The sequence below is a fragment of the Drosophila teissieri genome, chromosome 3L (assembly GCF_016746235.2).
Source record: "Drosophila teissieri strain GT53w chromosome 3L, Prin_Dtei_1.1, whole genome shotgun sequence".
Taxonomy (NCBI): Eukaryota; Metazoa; Arthropoda; class Insecta; order Diptera; family Drosophilidae; genus Drosophila; species Drosophila teissieri.
This window is the reverse complement of record NC_053031.1, coordinates 17,186,357-17,204,476: the sequence shown is the minus strand read 5'-3', so window position 1 is coordinate 17,204,476 and position 18,120 is coordinate 17,186,357. Positions and strand designations below refer to the sequence as shown.

The 18,120-nt window shown below is 44.9% G+C and overlaps 1 protein-coding gene across 2 annotated transcripts; it reads right to left on the bottom strand.

Annotated features, from left to right (window-relative positions):
- Positions 1–178: 178 nt before the first annotated feature.
- Positions 179–17,857, bottom strand: LOC122616226 (folliculin-interacting protein 1). 2 transcript variants are annotated; one of them, XM_043791601.1, is made up of 7 exons: positions 16,754–17,857; positions 5,234–5,507; positions 3,946–4,971; positions 3,693–3,880; positions 1,473–3,633; positions 1,138–1,407; positions 179–1,077 (listed from the first exon to the last, which is right to left on the bottom strand). In XM_043791601.1, exons 1-7 carry the CDS (start codon positions 17,026–17,028, stop codon positions 871–873), a joined length of 4,401 nt encoding a protein of 1,466 aa, XP_043647536.1. In that variant the 5' UTR covers positions 17,029–17,857; the 3' UTR covers positions 179–870. The 2 variants fall into 2 exon arrangements, with proteins under 2 accessions (XP_043647536.1, XP_043647537.1); XM_043791602.1 differs by lacking the exon at positions 16,754–17,857 and adding an exon at positions 6,995–7,108.
- Between the last annotated feature and the right edge of the window lie 263 nt (positions 17,858–18,120).

Sequence of the window (18,120 nt, the reverse complement as noted above, 5' to 3'; positions counted from 1 at the left end):
TATTCCGGACACTAGCCATGTCTATTCGACCGAATAAAATTCGAGATTTTGGGGACTTTATGAGCTAGAATGTTGTGTTGAGCTGAAAGGAAAGTCAAGAGAATAAAATTTGTATATACTTCATAGAACTTTTCCATTATTTTTGTAGCCAGCAGTTAAAGAAAACGCAGGTGATTAATTCATTTTAAAATTGTATATTCTCCTTCAAAAATATATATACATATTTTTATTTGATTTGTTTGTTGTTTTAGTTGTTTTCATGAATGCATTATACATATATAATTTTAGTAGCTGCACTGCATCCCTAGAGTATTCTAAACTTATTCAATTAATGCTACGATTATATTATTGCTGTCATAAATTATTAAATCTAAATCAAGCACTACAAAAGTGTGGGGCGGAGCAAGATATGTTTTGGCGATCGATCGATCCGATAGCAGCCCGTTTCGAGTGCTGCTAAGCCGGAGTCGTCATCATCATCGTCACCCTATCGCCAACACATTCTGGCCCGGCTAATTCTAACCCAGATGATTTACAATGCTCCTTCATGTGACCGCGATGAGTGGATGTGGTAAATTTCGATGAAAGACCCATTTACACTGGGCGATTACAATAGTCAGAAACCAATCGTTGCAGTTCAGATTGAATTGGTTTCGATCGAGGGCTACGGCTAAGCTACGGCTGAAAAACGTATCATGCATTTAGGCGCTAGATTCCTACACATATAAATATATCACAAAATCAGTGAAATTAAAATTCGCTGGAGTATTTGCTTGTTTCGCTTTGGATGATGCATGAGAAGAGCTCGTTGAAAACGTTGAGTGATAGAATGTTTGGCAATGTCCTAGCTCAACAGACGACAACAACATGTCACCTGAAGCTGATGCCGCACTTGCGGCTGATCTTAGGTGTGTGAATATATGCTATTGACAGCAGCAATGGTACATCGTTTTCGGACAACTGCAGCGGATTGGTAATGTCGCTCAGCCGGCACGGATCAGTCTCAAGCAGGAATGCTGCCAAAGTTTCCGACTGCAGGTAGATTTCCTGTAACTTCGACTCCAGAAACGACAAGCACTGAAACCAAAAATTCAGAAATTAACAAAGAAAATTCATAAGCAAATGTGCGGTAACTACCTCGTAGGCTGGTATGCCACCTGCATTCATGGCTTGTACGGTTTCCAGCATGCTGGAGACGAGCTGAGACATGCCGACAGGAGAACTCTGACCACCGGCATACGGAAACTGCTGCGTCTGAGATGAAATTAGCCGAACATCCCACTTGTCCATGTCCGCCACAATTGCTATGTTCTCCGCCGGCTGCGAGATTAGAGAGGCTGAGCGCGCAGCCAGAGCTAGATCCTCTCGCAGATGCATCTCCCACTTATTGGGCGGAGCACAAGTACCCTAAGACATTGGAAACAAAATACAATCAGTATAGGCTCAAAATAAATCACATGGCAATTTCCCACCTGCAATACCATGTCGGAGACGTAATGATCGCTGACGCTTAACAGCAGCGAGGGAATGAAGCCGGCACGCAGCTGGTCGCCCGGAGATTCGTCGTCCTGCGGCAATTCCTTGACGCCCGGAACAGGCAGTTTTAATAGCTGCTGGGACACATTGACCGCTGCACACTTGGCGGCCACCGAGGAGACGGAACTGCGTCCTGACGGAACCCGCTTGGGCTGCTGCTTGCGCAAGTACGTCGTCTGCATTTGGGTTGGCATCGTGGGAGATAGTGGCTCGACTGACACTGTTGACTTTAGCGTGTCTATGGAGGCCGCCGAGTTTACAGATTGAAGAGCCTTGGAGCTGAATCCATTACTATTCCCACTTTGATTGTAGCAGTGCATTTCATCGGTCTCGAATTCCAGCTCGGTGGCGTTGGAAGGTGTTTGGTTCCAGGTGGCCGAGGTATTTATGCCAACGCCGCTGCTGCATACTACGCAACGGTCGCTATTCGCAGCCACTGGAGTTGTAGGAGGAAGCAAAGCGGCCGTGGAGCTACTGCTAGCAGCTAGTGTTGCCGTGCTATCGCTGCCCTTAAGGGCAGCTGCCTCGCTGGCCTCCAGTTTGGTTACTTTGTCCATTAGCAGATCATAGTTGGACATCAACAGATTCTTGCTCTTCATATAGTTGGTGGCTATTTGCGGATACTGTTCAAAGTTGAACTTCATACCCGAGTGCTTGCTTCTGTCGTGGGTGCGCTGATGTTGTGCACATAGCATCAAAGCGGGCTTAGAATCTTGATCTCCGCTTAGGTCCTCACTGCTCTTTTTCAAGTTGATCAATGGCTCATTATCGCCCAGTACGAAGACCACCCCATTACCATTATCAGCCGATGTTTGTCGGCAGATGCCGTGCTCTCGCTCGATTAGCTTGTGACAGTGATCAAAGTGGATCTGCTCCTCCAGGCTAACGTTTTCTTTTATGGGCTCAATGCCCCAAGTCATGCGATCGCTTTTGCCCATGCTGTTCTGCGTTATCAAATCTGAGAGTGACAAATGCGAAGCGCGTCTTTCATGACTAAGGGGCTCAAAGTCACCTACTCCTGTTTCTCCAGTCTTGCTCTGCTGTTGGTCCGGGTTTCCCTCAACCGAGTAGGTGCTGTTGCGTCGCTCCAGCTTGCGGTTGATGATCCGAATGCCCTGCTGCAGTTTGGCCAAGTCGTTAAGACTCAGGCCCTCCGTTACACCTGCTATGTTCCAAAAGAAGTTCTTTTTCGGAGGAGCTTCCACGTGGTCTTCATAGTCGATGGCCTCGATGGCACCGTCGTCCACGGAACCCGTGCTTACAGAGCCAGTGCCGCTTGACTGCTCCTCCTCCATGCACAGCTCCACGTTATCCGGCGTGGTCACTGTCAAACGGATCCGGCCGTCTTTGCCAGTACGAAAGTACTGCTGTGTCTGCCGAGCCAGCAGCGTCTTCTTGTCAATACCTGTGTCCATTAAATAGTTTCCGATACGCAGCTCCTGCTGGACAAAGTGAGAGTCTCGGAAAGCCAGCACAGTGGGAATCTCATTCTTTTTTAGAGTCTGCATGCCATCTCTGGCGTCCAAGGACCCTAGGTCCAATCCATCTTGTTCCCCATCCTCGTTCTCCCTATCGTACCCGTTCAGTTCACCATTCTCATCATCCGCATCATCAGCAATGGCATTCAGATTCTGTTTGCAGGTGGCAGCCCTGCTAAGTCCACGCTTCGGCGTCGGTGGACTCTTGTTCCTCTCCTGCGGACCCGATTGATTTTTAGTCTGGCTCTGGGCGACAAGGTCGTTAATCAGCTGCTTGTTGAAGTCCTCCCGCTTGGCCGCTCTTCGTACTTCGCTGCACCGAATAAAGTATGTGAGCACGTTTAGCAGCTTCTCTACCCAGAGCTTCTCTGCTCCACACACAATGGTGCGTGCTAGCTTGGGCGGCATGCCGATGGCTCCGTAAAGGTCGCCGAGTTGCGCCCACAGCGCATTGTACGGATGCTTCTGGGCAACTTGGAGTAGCTTTGCTCTCTGCTCAATGGCCGCCGCTGAGGCAGAGGACTCCGATCGGCGAGAACCGGCGCTGTTGAAGGCGGACACGGTGGCTACCCATCCGAGGTGATGAGTAAGGATTCCCGTCAGCATGGTGCTAATAAAACTGCAATAAACAAATGTATAATTCGATCTAAATTTTTAACTATCTAGTCGTAGACTTACAAATTAGAGTCCTTAGTATCGGCGAAGGAGAGAAGGTCGCACAGCTCCTTGATGAATCTCTCGGCCACAGTCTTGGAGTACTTGCTGCCGCTGGTGGTGATGCTCAGCCAGACGGGTGTCTTGATGCGCGGGGCAGTGAAGAGATCGCTGAACCACTGTTGTGTATCCTGCCAGGCCTGGAACATGATCTAAAGTTCACACATAAATTCCTGATTAAATTAAATTCTACAGGGAATGTATGTGTGATCCTGACCTGCAGAAAGTTCTTGTGGTTGATGTAAGCCAGCTCTGTATTGGCTCTCAATCGACTAAGCATAGATTCCAGCAGGGCAATATGCTCGCTGCAAAACAGCTCCATCTCCTCCTCGAAGGACTCACTCATGGAGATACACACGGCCAGTCCCAGTTTCGCCCGCCGGCGCAGATTGGCCTGCCTCCTGCCCATTTCCGGATTGCTTCGCGTCTCATTCGCACAATAGCTCGCTCTGCGATACTGCGGTGGACCCATTCCACCGCCCTCGCTGCCCCCTCCAGCTCCGCCTCCTGCTGGTGCTGCCACCGGGCCATTTAATGCGTAATTGTCGCTAAGGAAGCCGATAAAATCGTTCTTGGAATGCTCGTTCTCGAAGGAGGTGCGCAAATTGCGCGAGATTCTTCGCTGCAGGCAGCCATCGCTGGCAAATCCGTCCAGGTAGGGAGACGACCCCGTATAGCACGCAGAGTCCATGCTCAGCTTCCTCATTGCTTCCGACTGATCCGAGAGGACGCTGCCCAAACTGCTCCGCGTGGATGAGTACTGATATGACCACTGATCCCCGCCGGCTCCACTGCCACTCCCACTAGCCGAATAGCCCGAGTCCGTGGCAGTGCTGTATGTTGATGAGTATCGAGGCCCGCTGGAATCGATCGAATGAATCGACAGTGACTGCTGATCAGCCGGCGTCGCTGGAACATCCAACGGTGGCGTCAAGCTCATCTGCCGACCCACACTCACGCTGAACGGCATCGAGAACGAGTTCATCGAGAGACCATCCATGGATCCGTGCTCGCTGGATATCGATGTGCGCGGCGTCGCCAGGCTGTTCATGGAGAGCGTAGAGTAGGGCGACTGGCCAGATCCCCCATTGCTGGTGGGCGTCAGGTAGACCTGGGAGCACAGGATTCTGGCCGGTTCCGGCAGCCAGTGCACCTTCAGGGCCGTTCCGCAAAAGGACATCGGCAACGAGCCAAACACCATCTCGCCCACCGGCGTGATGTCGGCTCCCGAGGGTCGATTGTGCTGTTTAAAAATATAACATTTATTAATTCAAAACAAAGAAATCATAAATGATCTTTATAAAAATCTAAAATATAAAACAAGAGAGACCACTGCTACTCCGCCAGCTCCGTATGTTGCAAGCTAAGTGAGTCATAGCTAATAATTTGCAGAACGAATTATGATGAAATGAAAACGGTCGTGAAACTTCACTTTTACGAACAGTGCATATTTTGGTTTTACACCCGGTCATTAGTTCGAATAGATTGCTAGATAGATGACTCACCTTGTAGCCATACTCCGCGCACACCTCGATGAAGTTGCTGCCATTGTTGGAATGTGTCTTCGACTGAATCTTGCCATTCTGCAGCGCGGTGTACTTCTCGTTCTTAAGGAACTTTCCCCCGCCATTCGTGCTGGATGATGAAGTGGATGAGGATGTGGCTGATGGGTCCTTGTGCGTCACCTTCTGGAGGGCATTCGAGTCGAAGAGCAATCGTCGGGTGTCATCCTCTTTGTAGAGCAGAACTCGCACCTGGCTGCCCTCGAAGGGGAATCGACTGCAAAGAAGGGATCAAAAGTAATGTAAATGAATGTGGGAAATTAACTAAAGATGATTGTAATCACAACTGGGTTAGAGTAAATGGTTTGTGTTCCCGCAAAACGAGTGCAAAAGTCACTCTAGCTATGCCCACTATTATTTAATACTGCCATTCACCAAATGCACTGTTCGAAATTCCCCTCTGTATAGTGCTGTATTAGTTCCACCGCCATTTTTCCATTTATTCGCCACACCTTCGTTGCCATTCGACACCGTTCACAATCGGGAATCTAGAGTTCCGGTTGAAGGTCGTCAAAATGCCACCCGCAGTTTCGCAGCCCAGCGGAGGTTCATTATAATGCGCACATCTCGAGCAGCTCTCGTATTTTGTGCTGTTCATTGTCGTCGATAAAATGGCAAATGCTATGCTCTATATATAGCGATCCTCAGTTGGCACGTGACGATTACTCATGCCCCCATTCGAGCGGTGTTCTGACAGCCGTGTCTTCAAATCTTTTACAGCCCGAACCAGAACATCGAATGATAAGGCCGAGCAAAGCGTACTAATGCTGAACTTTGAACCCCCTGAAATGGGGGGAGTGAAGGTGTCCGGTAGTCACATGACGGCAAACTTGAATGTTAAATTAAACCAATTTATTTTTGCCGGTTCTATAATTGGCTGATCCAAGTAGCGCTGGCAAATGAGGTATATATCTCGGCGGAACAGAACAGATAAAAGTTTGCGGTCTCAATGAACAAAATCTATTTTAAACCTAATTGTATTCAAACAAATGGCGGAGGTTAAACAAAAAATTGTTCAACATTTTAGGTAGTTTTCAATTCCCCTACACAACCATTACTTAAAAATATAATTGAAGAGGTGAGATATATTGTGTGAAATACAAAACAAATGAATAGTAGTGCATAATTCGTTGACAGGTCCTGTCGACGCTAATTATCTTTCGCTCCCTCCAATACCCGATACCCGAAACCCAAAACCCGATACCCAAAACCCATTCCAAATCCAATCCACTCCACATGGCAGACAAATCGGCAGCACCACCGTACTCGATTTAAAGCTCGTACAACAGATTTGAGCTAATTAATTTAGTGGCTGTATAAATGGCTTGTCTAAGTAGCGCTAAGTTTGCAAAGGCGCCTTCTCTGAAATTAGCGCTATAATTAACAATTAGCCCAACTGATGATAGTCGTTGGCCGTTTCAGGGGGTGGGGATGGGCTAAATGGTGGGGGGAGTGGGCGAACTAGTTTTAGAGCTTAATAAATGTTTTACTGCCCATGTGATAAGAAGGGGGGAGCCCGCACGCACGTCGATTACGAAGGTGTTTTTTGGTTTTAGGTCGGTCACGAGGGCCCCTGATATAGTGGATATATTGTGGTGGGCTGGCCAGCACCGCACTGGACTGCACCGGCGGCCCCTTTGTTGTCCTCGGACTGTCCAATGTCCGGCTATCCCGGACCGGGGCCAATTTATTGACCGTGCTTACTTGGATTTGAAGGGCGGCGTATGCATGCGACAAAGGGTAATTCCAACTGCAGCTTCGCGATAGCGCCAACTGTCTGGCCGGAAAGTTCCGTAGTTACAGGTTGTACTTGTCCAACTCGACCTTGCCTATCTAAAATTTCGCAACAGAAAAATTCCTCATTTCATTTGGTAGTAACTCCTCCTTAAGCCCTGCAATTTAGGAACCTAAATTCATAATGTGATAAAATATCTATAAATTCGCTATAATCTATATAATTCAATGGGTAACAAAATATTTATACTTTATGATCGATTATTAAATATTAAACACATTTTACATGAATTCGCCTTTTTATCTGCTAAATTTACTTTAAAAATTCAACAATAAGTACTCGGCAAATATTTATATCTGGAGCTCTTCACATCAAGACCAAATTGATAATTTCAATTGAAAACGTAAACAATTTCTGTATTTACTAACAAGTCACAAAGTAATTCCAAAAATTCATTTTAAAAAAGGATTTCAATGAACTAAAAAAAAAAGTGTCAAATGTAACTCCTTATTTTATTGTTAAACTTTTCAATTGGAAATGAAAATTGCGTTTGAATATGCAATTATATTTTTCTCAGTAAATGGCGTTTCGTTGTTCATATTTATTTTAAGCTTTTGCATTCTTTAGTTTTCAAAGTTGGAGTACAATTTCTAGTTTATTTTCGAATTCAGCCCTTTGGAGTTGGACAAGTTAAACTGTAACATTTACCGTTGGACCGCCGATTAGCGCGGACGGACGACGCGTCGATATCTTTATGAACGCGATGCTAGTCAGCAAATGAAGTTCAAGGCGCTCGCGATCGCACTGGGAGTATATAGCCGAGAACTGGGGAACCGAACTGGGAACGGGGACTGAAAAGCCCAGGTCCCGTGCCCAATCGTCAGAGCGAGACGAGCGGCGAGCTCACTCGCATATGCATTATAATAAGGCCTGCCTGTGTGCCTGCCTGCCCAGCCAATCGATATATGTATGGATGGATGTATGTACCTATGGAGGCACACCACGGCCGCACATACAGACGAGGGCAGTACGCTGAAACACTCATGCAGATAATACAAGCAACGATCCTCAACGAGGCGACTTCGGGGCCGCGACATGGGGCATCCAAATTGGAGCGCTGCTCACATGATTTCTCGGACCCATCCCCATTCGTTCGTCCAGCTGCGCACCCAAACCAAACCGAACATAACCGACCCGAATCCGATTCCGAATCTGATTCCGATTCCGATTCCGAATCTGATTCCGATTCCGATTCCGAGTCCAAAACCCCCGAGTGGGATCCCAGAGTCGGACGAGCATCATGTGGCCACCATTTGTTGCTTGTCATAGACTGATGTGTTAATATGTTGTTTAAAAATTTCCAAAAAAAAAAACAGTAGAAATTTAAAAAAAAAATAAACCTAAATACACACATATATGAGAAAGAGAAAGGAAAAACATTTGTGCAAAGTCAAGAGCCAGCGATGAATGATTGTTTGATGGATTAGTTGAAAGACATGTGGCCAAATTTAATAACAACGTTAAAGACATTCCTCAACGGTTTTCTGACGAAGGTTAAATGCCCTAGGAAATGTAATTATCCAAGTTGTTTTCAGGCTTTAAATACCTTGGATTTTTATCAAAGCCTATGCAATAGGAATTTGACACAAATCAGAAATTCCCAGAATTTGGACTTCTGGTTAAAGTACGATTTTGTTTATCAAATAAATAAAAAGAGTAAGCCTTTTTTAATAGTAAAATATTTCATAGTTTCCAAATATATTTGTTGTATTGAGAAAGGAATGTAGACACCCCACTGCTTTATTTTTTTGCAGGGTGCTGGTGATTGCCCACCCAAATGGACTTTGTCAGCAGCCCTGATCTTTGGGGCACTACGAGTACGTGAGCATTTGAGGCCAGAAAGCCAGAAAGCCAGATGCCAAAAGGCACAGGGCTGCTGACCTGGCCAAGATGGGGATGGAGATGGAGTACGGTGGAGATCAGCGCGAAAACAATTATCGAAAGGCCGCTAAGTTGACTTATCGCTCGAAGAGGCGGCTGCGTTGTTTATTCAGATATTTTTGCCTTGGCTTTTATTTTCATTATTTCTGTGGGAGCAGGGCAGGGATGGGGGGCGGGGCACTCGCTGGGATCACATGCTTTTTCAGCTACGCAAGCAAAACAAAGCGAGCCACAGCCAAACAATATTAAGCAAATAAATACATACATAAATACGGGCGGGCATGCATAATGAACGAAGACAAGAACACACGCTTCCCCCGATCCACCGATCCGCCGATCCGCCGATCATATAGCCCTCTCTTTCGGGGGTTCTGTGCAGTGCAGAACTATATACACTATATAGGAATATTTTGATTGATACGGCCAGGTGTACTTATGGGGGATGTAAGGCGGAGTGGAGTGCCACTCGAGTGGGCACGGGCGTTATCGGGCTTTGCCTGGATTATGTTTTGATTAGCCCTTGGATACTCCACTGCGCCACACTGATTGATATGGGAAATCGCTGGCAATTGATATGTCCCAGACTTTTAGCTTTTGGCTTTTGGCTATTGGCTATTGGCACGGCCACCGTTCCACACACGAACATACACAATTCAAAACCAGAGTGATAAACAGAGAGTAAAGGCGCACAATTGTAATCAAATCAGCATCTGTTAATGACTTTACAGAGCGTGTCTGGCCGTCTGATTCTCCCTGTCTGCGGATTTTGCACTGAGAGAAACCAAAGCGCTCTAAATCATTTGTTCATCTTTCGCTGTGGAAATTTCTAGAGCTGCAAAATTCTTTACACGAAAGTACTTGACAAAGTACAAGCACTTTGATATGTACAAATGAAACCAAGAACCTCATTAACACTTTCTGATGATAGTTTGTTTGAAGATTTCCACCTTTCATAAGCAATTGTAACCAAGGTTCGGCCTTCAAGGATGGACTTCTTGCCACCAGATGCCACTTTTTTGTCCAGTGTTCGTCTTTTTGTGTGAGTGAGTGAAAGAGAGCGTGGCAAATAAACACAGATTTCCAAAGCGACGACAGCACAGCCAACAAAGCCTCTCGGGCTGGCGGGGAGTGCGGGGTGGGCAGGCAAGGCGGCGGCAAAAGCGAAACAACAACCAGTTGCTCCATCCATACAACAAGTCACATGACCCAACCAACCGACCGACCGTCCAACAACGATGATGGCGATGGCGATGGAGACGTTGGCGTTTGGCTACGACAATGGGTATATATAATGTATAAATATATATGTATATACGGTATAACGGCAGCTGCGCCCAGCAAATTGACTATCATTATCACTGGGCCCATTATAAGCAGTTATGCACACACAAATAAATCCAGTAGACACACGTCCGCACAGTCGAACGACCTTCACCCCGTCCTTTTGGATCGCAAAAAATCGAATGTCAAGTTCAAAGCAATTGGCAATATCCCCAAAAGCCACTCGCACTCTTTGGAACACCAGAAATTTATCAGTCAGCCAGGCAGGCAAACAAAAAAAAAAGAAGAAATAAACTACAAAAAATAAACACAAACAAGAGTCGTCGTCGTCGTTGTCGTCGTCGCAGCCGCTCACAATACTAATGAGCAAATGACGACAAAAATATCGAGTGATTTTCATTGTCACTTGAGACCAATGCAAACAGACCCGGAAAAGTCAGGTGGGGTGCCAAGAGGAGGAGGTGGAGGTAAGGACAGGCGAGCACTGGCGGGCGCAATCAATCAATGAAAGTTCCCAGGTAACCAGAGCCACACACAAGTGCCAGCATTGTGCACTTGTTTCCACCTGGCAAACACAACGTGACTCAGGAACAAGCCAACTTCTGTCCAGGTGAGATCATGGCCCAAATGTCAACAAGTCAAGAGTCAGAGTCACAGAAAGATGACGAAATACTAAATACGAAATACGGAATTCGGAATCCGGTGATCGCACATCAGCGATGGTATCAAACCTGAAAACAATACTTCCGTCATCTGGCGAATAAATAAATAGATCGCCACAGCAGCAGAAGGAATCAGTAAAAATGGTTTCATTCAGCAATCTGGGATCGGGGATTAATGGAAACATTTACATTAACAAGCCCGATCGAAGGGAAAACAATAGCCGGACCTTGCAGATAAGGCAGAACCACCAAGTGCCCTGTAAGCTACCATATAAGCAGTTTTACAACCCAGAATCATGTGGTTAGCTTGGTGAAAAATTCCATTTGCCGATTACTTATTAATAACGCAGTCCTTATACCTTTTTTTCTTAGTAGCACAACTTTGGACAGACATTACCGTTCCTTTAAAGAAATTTGGTTCATTGAATGGATTAAACTAAGCAAAGAAATGTATAAATTAAGCATAGAAAACCAATAACTATTTGCCATATTCGCCTAATACAATAATACATTGTGTTTTATTGTCGGGCTTGTAAATCATAATTTTACAATCAAATTTGTCTGTGGAGTCCTAAACTAAAGACCGCACATAAATCTCAAGTGAAAATTTATAATGATCTGTGAAGTTTAAAACCCAAGTTGAATACCCCTAAAACACATTAGGCATTCACTGTTTTAAGCTTTCTATCTGGAATTTAACGATTCAAACAGTTACTGTTCGGCGAAAAGGCAATAAACAGATATAGTCATCCTCATTATTCACACTTCTGTGTGCACAGCTCGCACAGTATGAATTTCCATAATTCCGTGAAGTAACAGCCAAGTGTAATCTTAGGTGTTTTTGGCCATAACCATAATGCCCCCGTGATTCGATGAGCGTTAGGATTGGGCCTAAGGCAATGGCAAACAGTAGTTTAAGTAGAACCGTGTGCATGGGCCATTGAAAACTATTCGGAAATCCTGCCCCCCTGGAATATTTCACCTATAAGGTGTCTCGTTGAGCTTCCGTTAATGGAGCTCTGGACTTAGGCACTTGGGGCTCTTATTTTGTTTGCCCAGCTCATTGATACAAGGCGGCGGCAGGCAGTGGAAAACAAAAGCGTTTTGTCAACTGATAATGGGTGAAAACAGGGCCATTCCACAGACAGAGAAGCGCTAATGTCTACACTGCCAGATAGCTAGAGTGAATTCAAGTGCAAATGCGATTTGCGATATACTGATATGACACCACACCTTACCTGTATCACACTTTGGAGTTAGGTCTTTATAATCCTCTATTTCTAACAATAAATACCATTGACAGCTCCATAATAAAATTATGTCGTTTTTTTTTTTCTTCAACTCAAGTTCAAAGTTAATCCGATTAAGATATCAATCAATAAGCAGTTTAGCTTTACCAAAAAATGCAATTGGGAATTATTATTATAAGTTGAAAAGAAAGAGAAATTCAGCCTTGACATCTAACATATTGTTGTTGTGTTTGGAGATATGTATTGTATTATTTTGTTTTGTTTATTTGGGTTGATACACACTTTTTGTTGATAATTAAATTAACATTTAATTAATAAATATTTGATGGTGTGCTAAAAATGTGGAAATAATCGGTATAAACTGGATTAACGCAATGTAATTATTTATATAGAGTGTACAATCTGTTAGATTTCTTTATACATTTTTTGAAAAATACAATAAGGTAAACTTCGTTTTTCCAAGTGCACCTGCTATCGGAACGGGTCCCGAGGCAACAACAAAAACTGGATACGCGACGTCGTCGACGAATCACTACTCATATGACTTGGCAGACCACGCGACTTCGCACATGAAGCACCACATCACCACACCGCCGCACCGCCACATCGTCACATCGCCACCTAGTCCCCTTCCACTCGAAGTGCTGCCATTTAAATGTGCTGATTTCTGTTTGCACATAAGTAAAGTTTGTGTGCCGACTGCTCCGCAGGCAAACGCGTACATATTTAATTGCACTGATGATGTTGACGGATGATGGTGTGGGGGCAGGGCAGGGGAGCCATGTGATAGGTATAACACCTCTCCTGACTTGTGGCCCACGGCCCACAGCAAACTAGAGCCAGACACACCGGCACCTGGCCCATTACTATACTACTCTATTACGGTTCGTCGCATCGTAACGCTACGGCCCATGTAATAAGTTCACACCTGCTGCGATCCAACCACTTTGATTGATGTCTGGCCGGCCGGCTTGCCGGCGACTGTTTGGCCATTCAATTGGCGGGCAGTTATCAAAAACTATTAATGAATTCTCGTTCCCTCCCCAATTTACGACTCATTTGCCTAAGGCTCTAAGTGAAATCATCCATAATGGTTCATTCAGAGCGGTGCTTTTTTTCATTTTTCAGTATATTGTAGAAGATTGATATGTGTGGCTTTGTTTGATCGCCAATCGAACGCGATTTTATTGTGTGCCACACGTGCCTGAAGCCCTGGGCCCACGGACCATAATGAGACTTTGTTGGGCCAAAGTTTTCCACAAAAGGTGCTAATTCGCTTGATTTGCGTAGCTGGATGCGATGCGATGCCATACGATGCGGTGGGTATTCGTATTCATGTGAAAGTCCAGCGATCGATCGACAGCTTGCGAATCGCACTTCGTAGATCGCAAGGCGATTGCGCGAGTACGAAATCACAGTTTGTATATAGCCTGAAATCCCCGGACTTATCGGGAATTAATACCAGCTCGCTAATAACGGATATATGTATTTTTGGACGCCATATGTGGTGGATATCGGGCGAATGACTTGCGAATTGGGTTAAGGAATGCGCGCCTTCAAAGGCACATGATGCCAGGCGTCTGGTTTTGGATTTATTCGCTTTTGTGTCATGCATACACTTCGAGGCGAATTTAAGCAAAAAACTGTCATGTGACCAACTGGCTAGCAAATGTCTAAACATGGTCATGACGACGGGGTCCAAAGGAAATGATTCACCCCTTTCCGCACGATTGATTCACCCCAGGTGTCCGGACCTTGATTTCCAGCATTTCACCATTTCACAATTTCTTAATTACACACAAGTGTCATGAGTTTTTGGTGTTATTTTCTTTATTTGTTTTTTATTTGCGCCAGCTTTTTTATTCTTAGCTCTGGGCCTATCAGAGGAGACCGAAAGTATTTTTAAATCATTTCTTTTGGGCCCCGTGGAAATATGAACGATAAGTGGAGGTTCAGATTCTGTCGTGGAAATTTACCCAAGCGTGCTGCCGTAATTTATTGTCGTCACCCAACTAAATTAAGCAAATAAACAAATACATTTATTTGGCCCGAGTGGAGTTTTTAACTGCTATTAGTGTAAACGTTTGTTTAGTTTACAGCGAAACCGAAAAACCTGACCTAGTACAAAGATAGCGGCGAATAGGGGGTGTTTCGGGGGCTAATTTGAGGGGGAGTTAGTCGGACCGGCTGTCTACACCTTACAGGTTTTTGTTTTTATTGTTAGAATTATTCCCCAAGTGTGAGAGCGTGTGTGCCTGTGGGCAAAGTGCAAAAACCCCAAATGCTGGCGACGCTTAATTAGCAGAGTGAAAAGTTTCTATCACGTGATGGCGATGGCGAATGTTGGCGACAAGCGCGGCCATAAATGTATATACGGCCCGAATATTGGTCAATACACACTCGAATCTGACAATTTCACCATTATGCTATATATATTTTAAATGCCAGCTTGGCGTCTGACCGATAAGGCGGCCGATTGACAGCGTGGAGGAGGCGCTAATCGAGTTAGCCAGGCAACGGAGGCCCTCACTCAGCTTAGCGGCCCCAAAAATAAATGGGCAAACGATTGAAATATTTTATGGGCCCTGTCAACCATGGTCTCCGAAATTTGTTATCCATTAGGTTTTTTTGCATATCGACAGTTTGATATCATCGTGAGTGGTCGAGATACGGGTTTAGATCGTTATCACACTGAAGTGATTAGAACTCGTATTAAATAAATGCGAATACTAAAACGAATTTCGTTGTATAGAGATTTATAACACAGAAAACGGATATAATATTCGAACTATGAATGGTTGTCAAAATAAACAGCAAAAAAGAGAAGAACGAAACCGAATATTTCTCTTGCCAACTTTATGCACATTAAAACCTTCATAAAACTGAACAAACAAATACGTTTTCGGAGAACTGTAATCTTATCCGTTTTGATTTCGCTAAAATTATACGAAACTGTAAGTGGTGTCAGTGATATTGCGTTCCTAGCAAAGCGGGCGTGGGTGTGTCCACCAGTTAACCGTTAACAAAGCATCCCGCAATCACAGTCCCATTCACACTCGCAGTCACAGCAACAGCAACAGGAACCAAAACCACAATCAGAGCCCACGCACAAGTTAAGCAAAGTGTCAGATATAAACATTGTAGAGCCTATGCAGCAGCATACATAAGTAAATAGTGTAATAAATAATAATGAAATGAGAATTAAGCGAAAAGGCAACAAAAACAATGCGCCGCGCCAACAACAAAATGTGTATGACATAATAATCACGAGAGCAGGCCGCGACCGCCGATTAGCAAGTCATGTGATTCGCTTTTATTTACATTTGCGCCTGACGTTGCCTCCGCCTTACCCCTCCACGCCCCCGTAAAAGTGTACCAACGTTCGCCGACGCTGCGTGAGTGCGAGCGAGAGGGGTAGCGCGCACGAAGCGATAACGATGAGAGCCGAGAACGAACCGATCGCTCTTGGGCCAGAGAGGGGAGGTGCAAAAGGCGTGAGGAGAGGCAGAGCATAGTGGGGCACAGTTATTTGCGCGCGCAGCTCGATCGATGGGTGTGGAGCAATGCGAGCGAAAGAAACGGCAACGACCAAACATCAACGCAGCTCCTCGCACACATGCACCCACCATGACTACCCAATATGCACTGCTGGGGGTGTTGGGTGATTTAGGGTTTGTTGTTGGTTTCTTCTTGGAGCTGCTTGTGGTGCAGGCTATCGTTATCGATATAAGTACAGTGGAGCAGCCATATGTGGTTAGACCACAGCAAGAACCACAAATATGAATTTAATGCGCAATAAAGAAAATAAACTAAAAAATAAACAAAAACCATTTTAAAACTTATTTTAGTTATTAAAATTGAGTTGATTCAATCAAAAAAATGTTTTTAATTTTAAAAATTTAAGTTTTAACTAGATCTTTAAAATACTTGTTGAAACGCCATACCGCAAAATGACTCTTCAAATGTAAGGAAATAGTAATAATCCCTCTTAACAGCAAGCACCTGAAAATGGAATTTCTTGCAAAAACATATCAGGTAGCTTGTGTGCTCTTTAAGAAGAGCACACTGTGATTTTTACAACAGAGGGACAAGGAACTAAGATAATGCGCCTTCTTTGTGACGTTTTCGAGACAGCTGCAAACGCATCTGTGTAATCCCCAAGATTTTGCTTTCACTGCTATTTCACTGCGGATTTGCGTCCATTGCTGTTGGCCAGACATGCGGACCAAATTGAAAAAGGCAGGCGGCGTACGTGACGATGATTAGTGCATGCCGAATTTGTGTGCTGGGTTATCGTCCTCGTTTTACGCTTTGCCAATTTGCGTACGAACCACGGAAGGAGGAGAAAGACGAAGCGCAGGTGCTGCACGAGAGAGGACCATGAGTGGAGGTGGCGGTGGAGTAGGGGCGTAGATTTATGTATAGTGTGAAACGCATCATGAGAACGCTTTTTCGCACGCCTCTCTTTGAGCGAGTGTGTTTCCGAGTAATTTCGCAGCTGCACCTATTTTTCCCCCTTTGTTGTGCGCGCATTTTATCGATACACTAATACCGGGTGTTAGGCAGTTTTGTTGTTAAAAAGATAAACACTTACCTTAGATAATTTCGCGAAGTTTGTTTTGTAGCTTTTGCGGACGACGAACTATTGCCAGCAGAGGCCGTGGCAGAGACGCCGGCAGAGGCGTGAGTTGTACGTGCCGGCAATGTTGTTGTAGCGGGGGTTGCTGTTCCTGTAGTTGTTGTTGTTGTTTGGCTATTAATTAGCGCTGCTGCTGCTGCGGACGCTGCGGTCAGCGTGGGTGCTGCCGCTAAATTCGCGGGTGCTGTTGGTGTTGCCGACGGAAAGAAGAGTTTATTCAATAGGGCCATAATAAGACACGGTGTGCGCAATCTGTTAGCAAACACATCTGGCCAATCGAAATCTCAGAACCGAAGATCGAATATTGAATTTATTTATTATTTTGTTTGGAAATGGAAATAAAACACAGACAAGCACACACACAAGCGCGCACTTTTCGCTTTCCTTGGAATGTGTAGTTGTTGCTATTGCCTTGTTGTTGCCGAGAGAGATGTCTACCGTTACACGCGCGCCTGACAGAGCGAGATGGCGGATGCTGCACAATCAAATCCAAAACTTTCGCTTTGCACTTTTCTTTCTTGCACTGCTTCTGATCTATCTGATTTCTTTCTGTACACAAACACACATACACTTGCAGTGGAATTTATTTGATTGAACAAGAACAAAATATGGCTATTCTTGTGTTATTTTCGCGAATCGGCAGCGGAAACGACACAGGTTCTTTACCGTTCCACATCGAAATGAGAACCGAATATCGCTGGCGTCCGCTTTAAAAAGTTTGCAAGAGACGCGTCGCAGTCGTTAAATGTGTGTGAGTGAAAGAGAGGGAGAGCGGCAGCAGCGTTAAAAGAGCGCCGTGTGTGTATGTGTAAATGGTTTTCTGTCGTTGCTACCAATGCGAGCTTCTTTTGGCCAATACACACTTTTTTGTTGTCATTTACTCACTTCCCACTTCCTGCCCACCTTTTTCACAGTCTTTCTTTTAATTCTCAGATCAAAGTCACGTCACTTATTTTAATTGAACACTTTGCGGCTCTGTTTGCTCTCCCTTGAGATGTTACATACTGGTTTATGGACTGGCCCAAAGGTTGGTCTTTGATCTTAACGCTTTGCGCTGACTGTTTGGCCTTTATTTACAATCCCAAACACAAACAACACAAGAGCATTTTGCAACGCGAAGTTGGCCGCAGCTGCGCGCCAGTGTGTGCACCCCTAGATGTGGGAATAAGATGGAATTTTTAGGGTATATTTTAAGTGCTGCCACACCAATTGGCGTGCATTTAACGGAAATTCGAAAATTCTTGTCGTTTAAATTTTGTTGTTGGTCGAAAAAAAAGAATGTTATTTATTATAAATTTAAAAAAATATCTATATATGTCAGA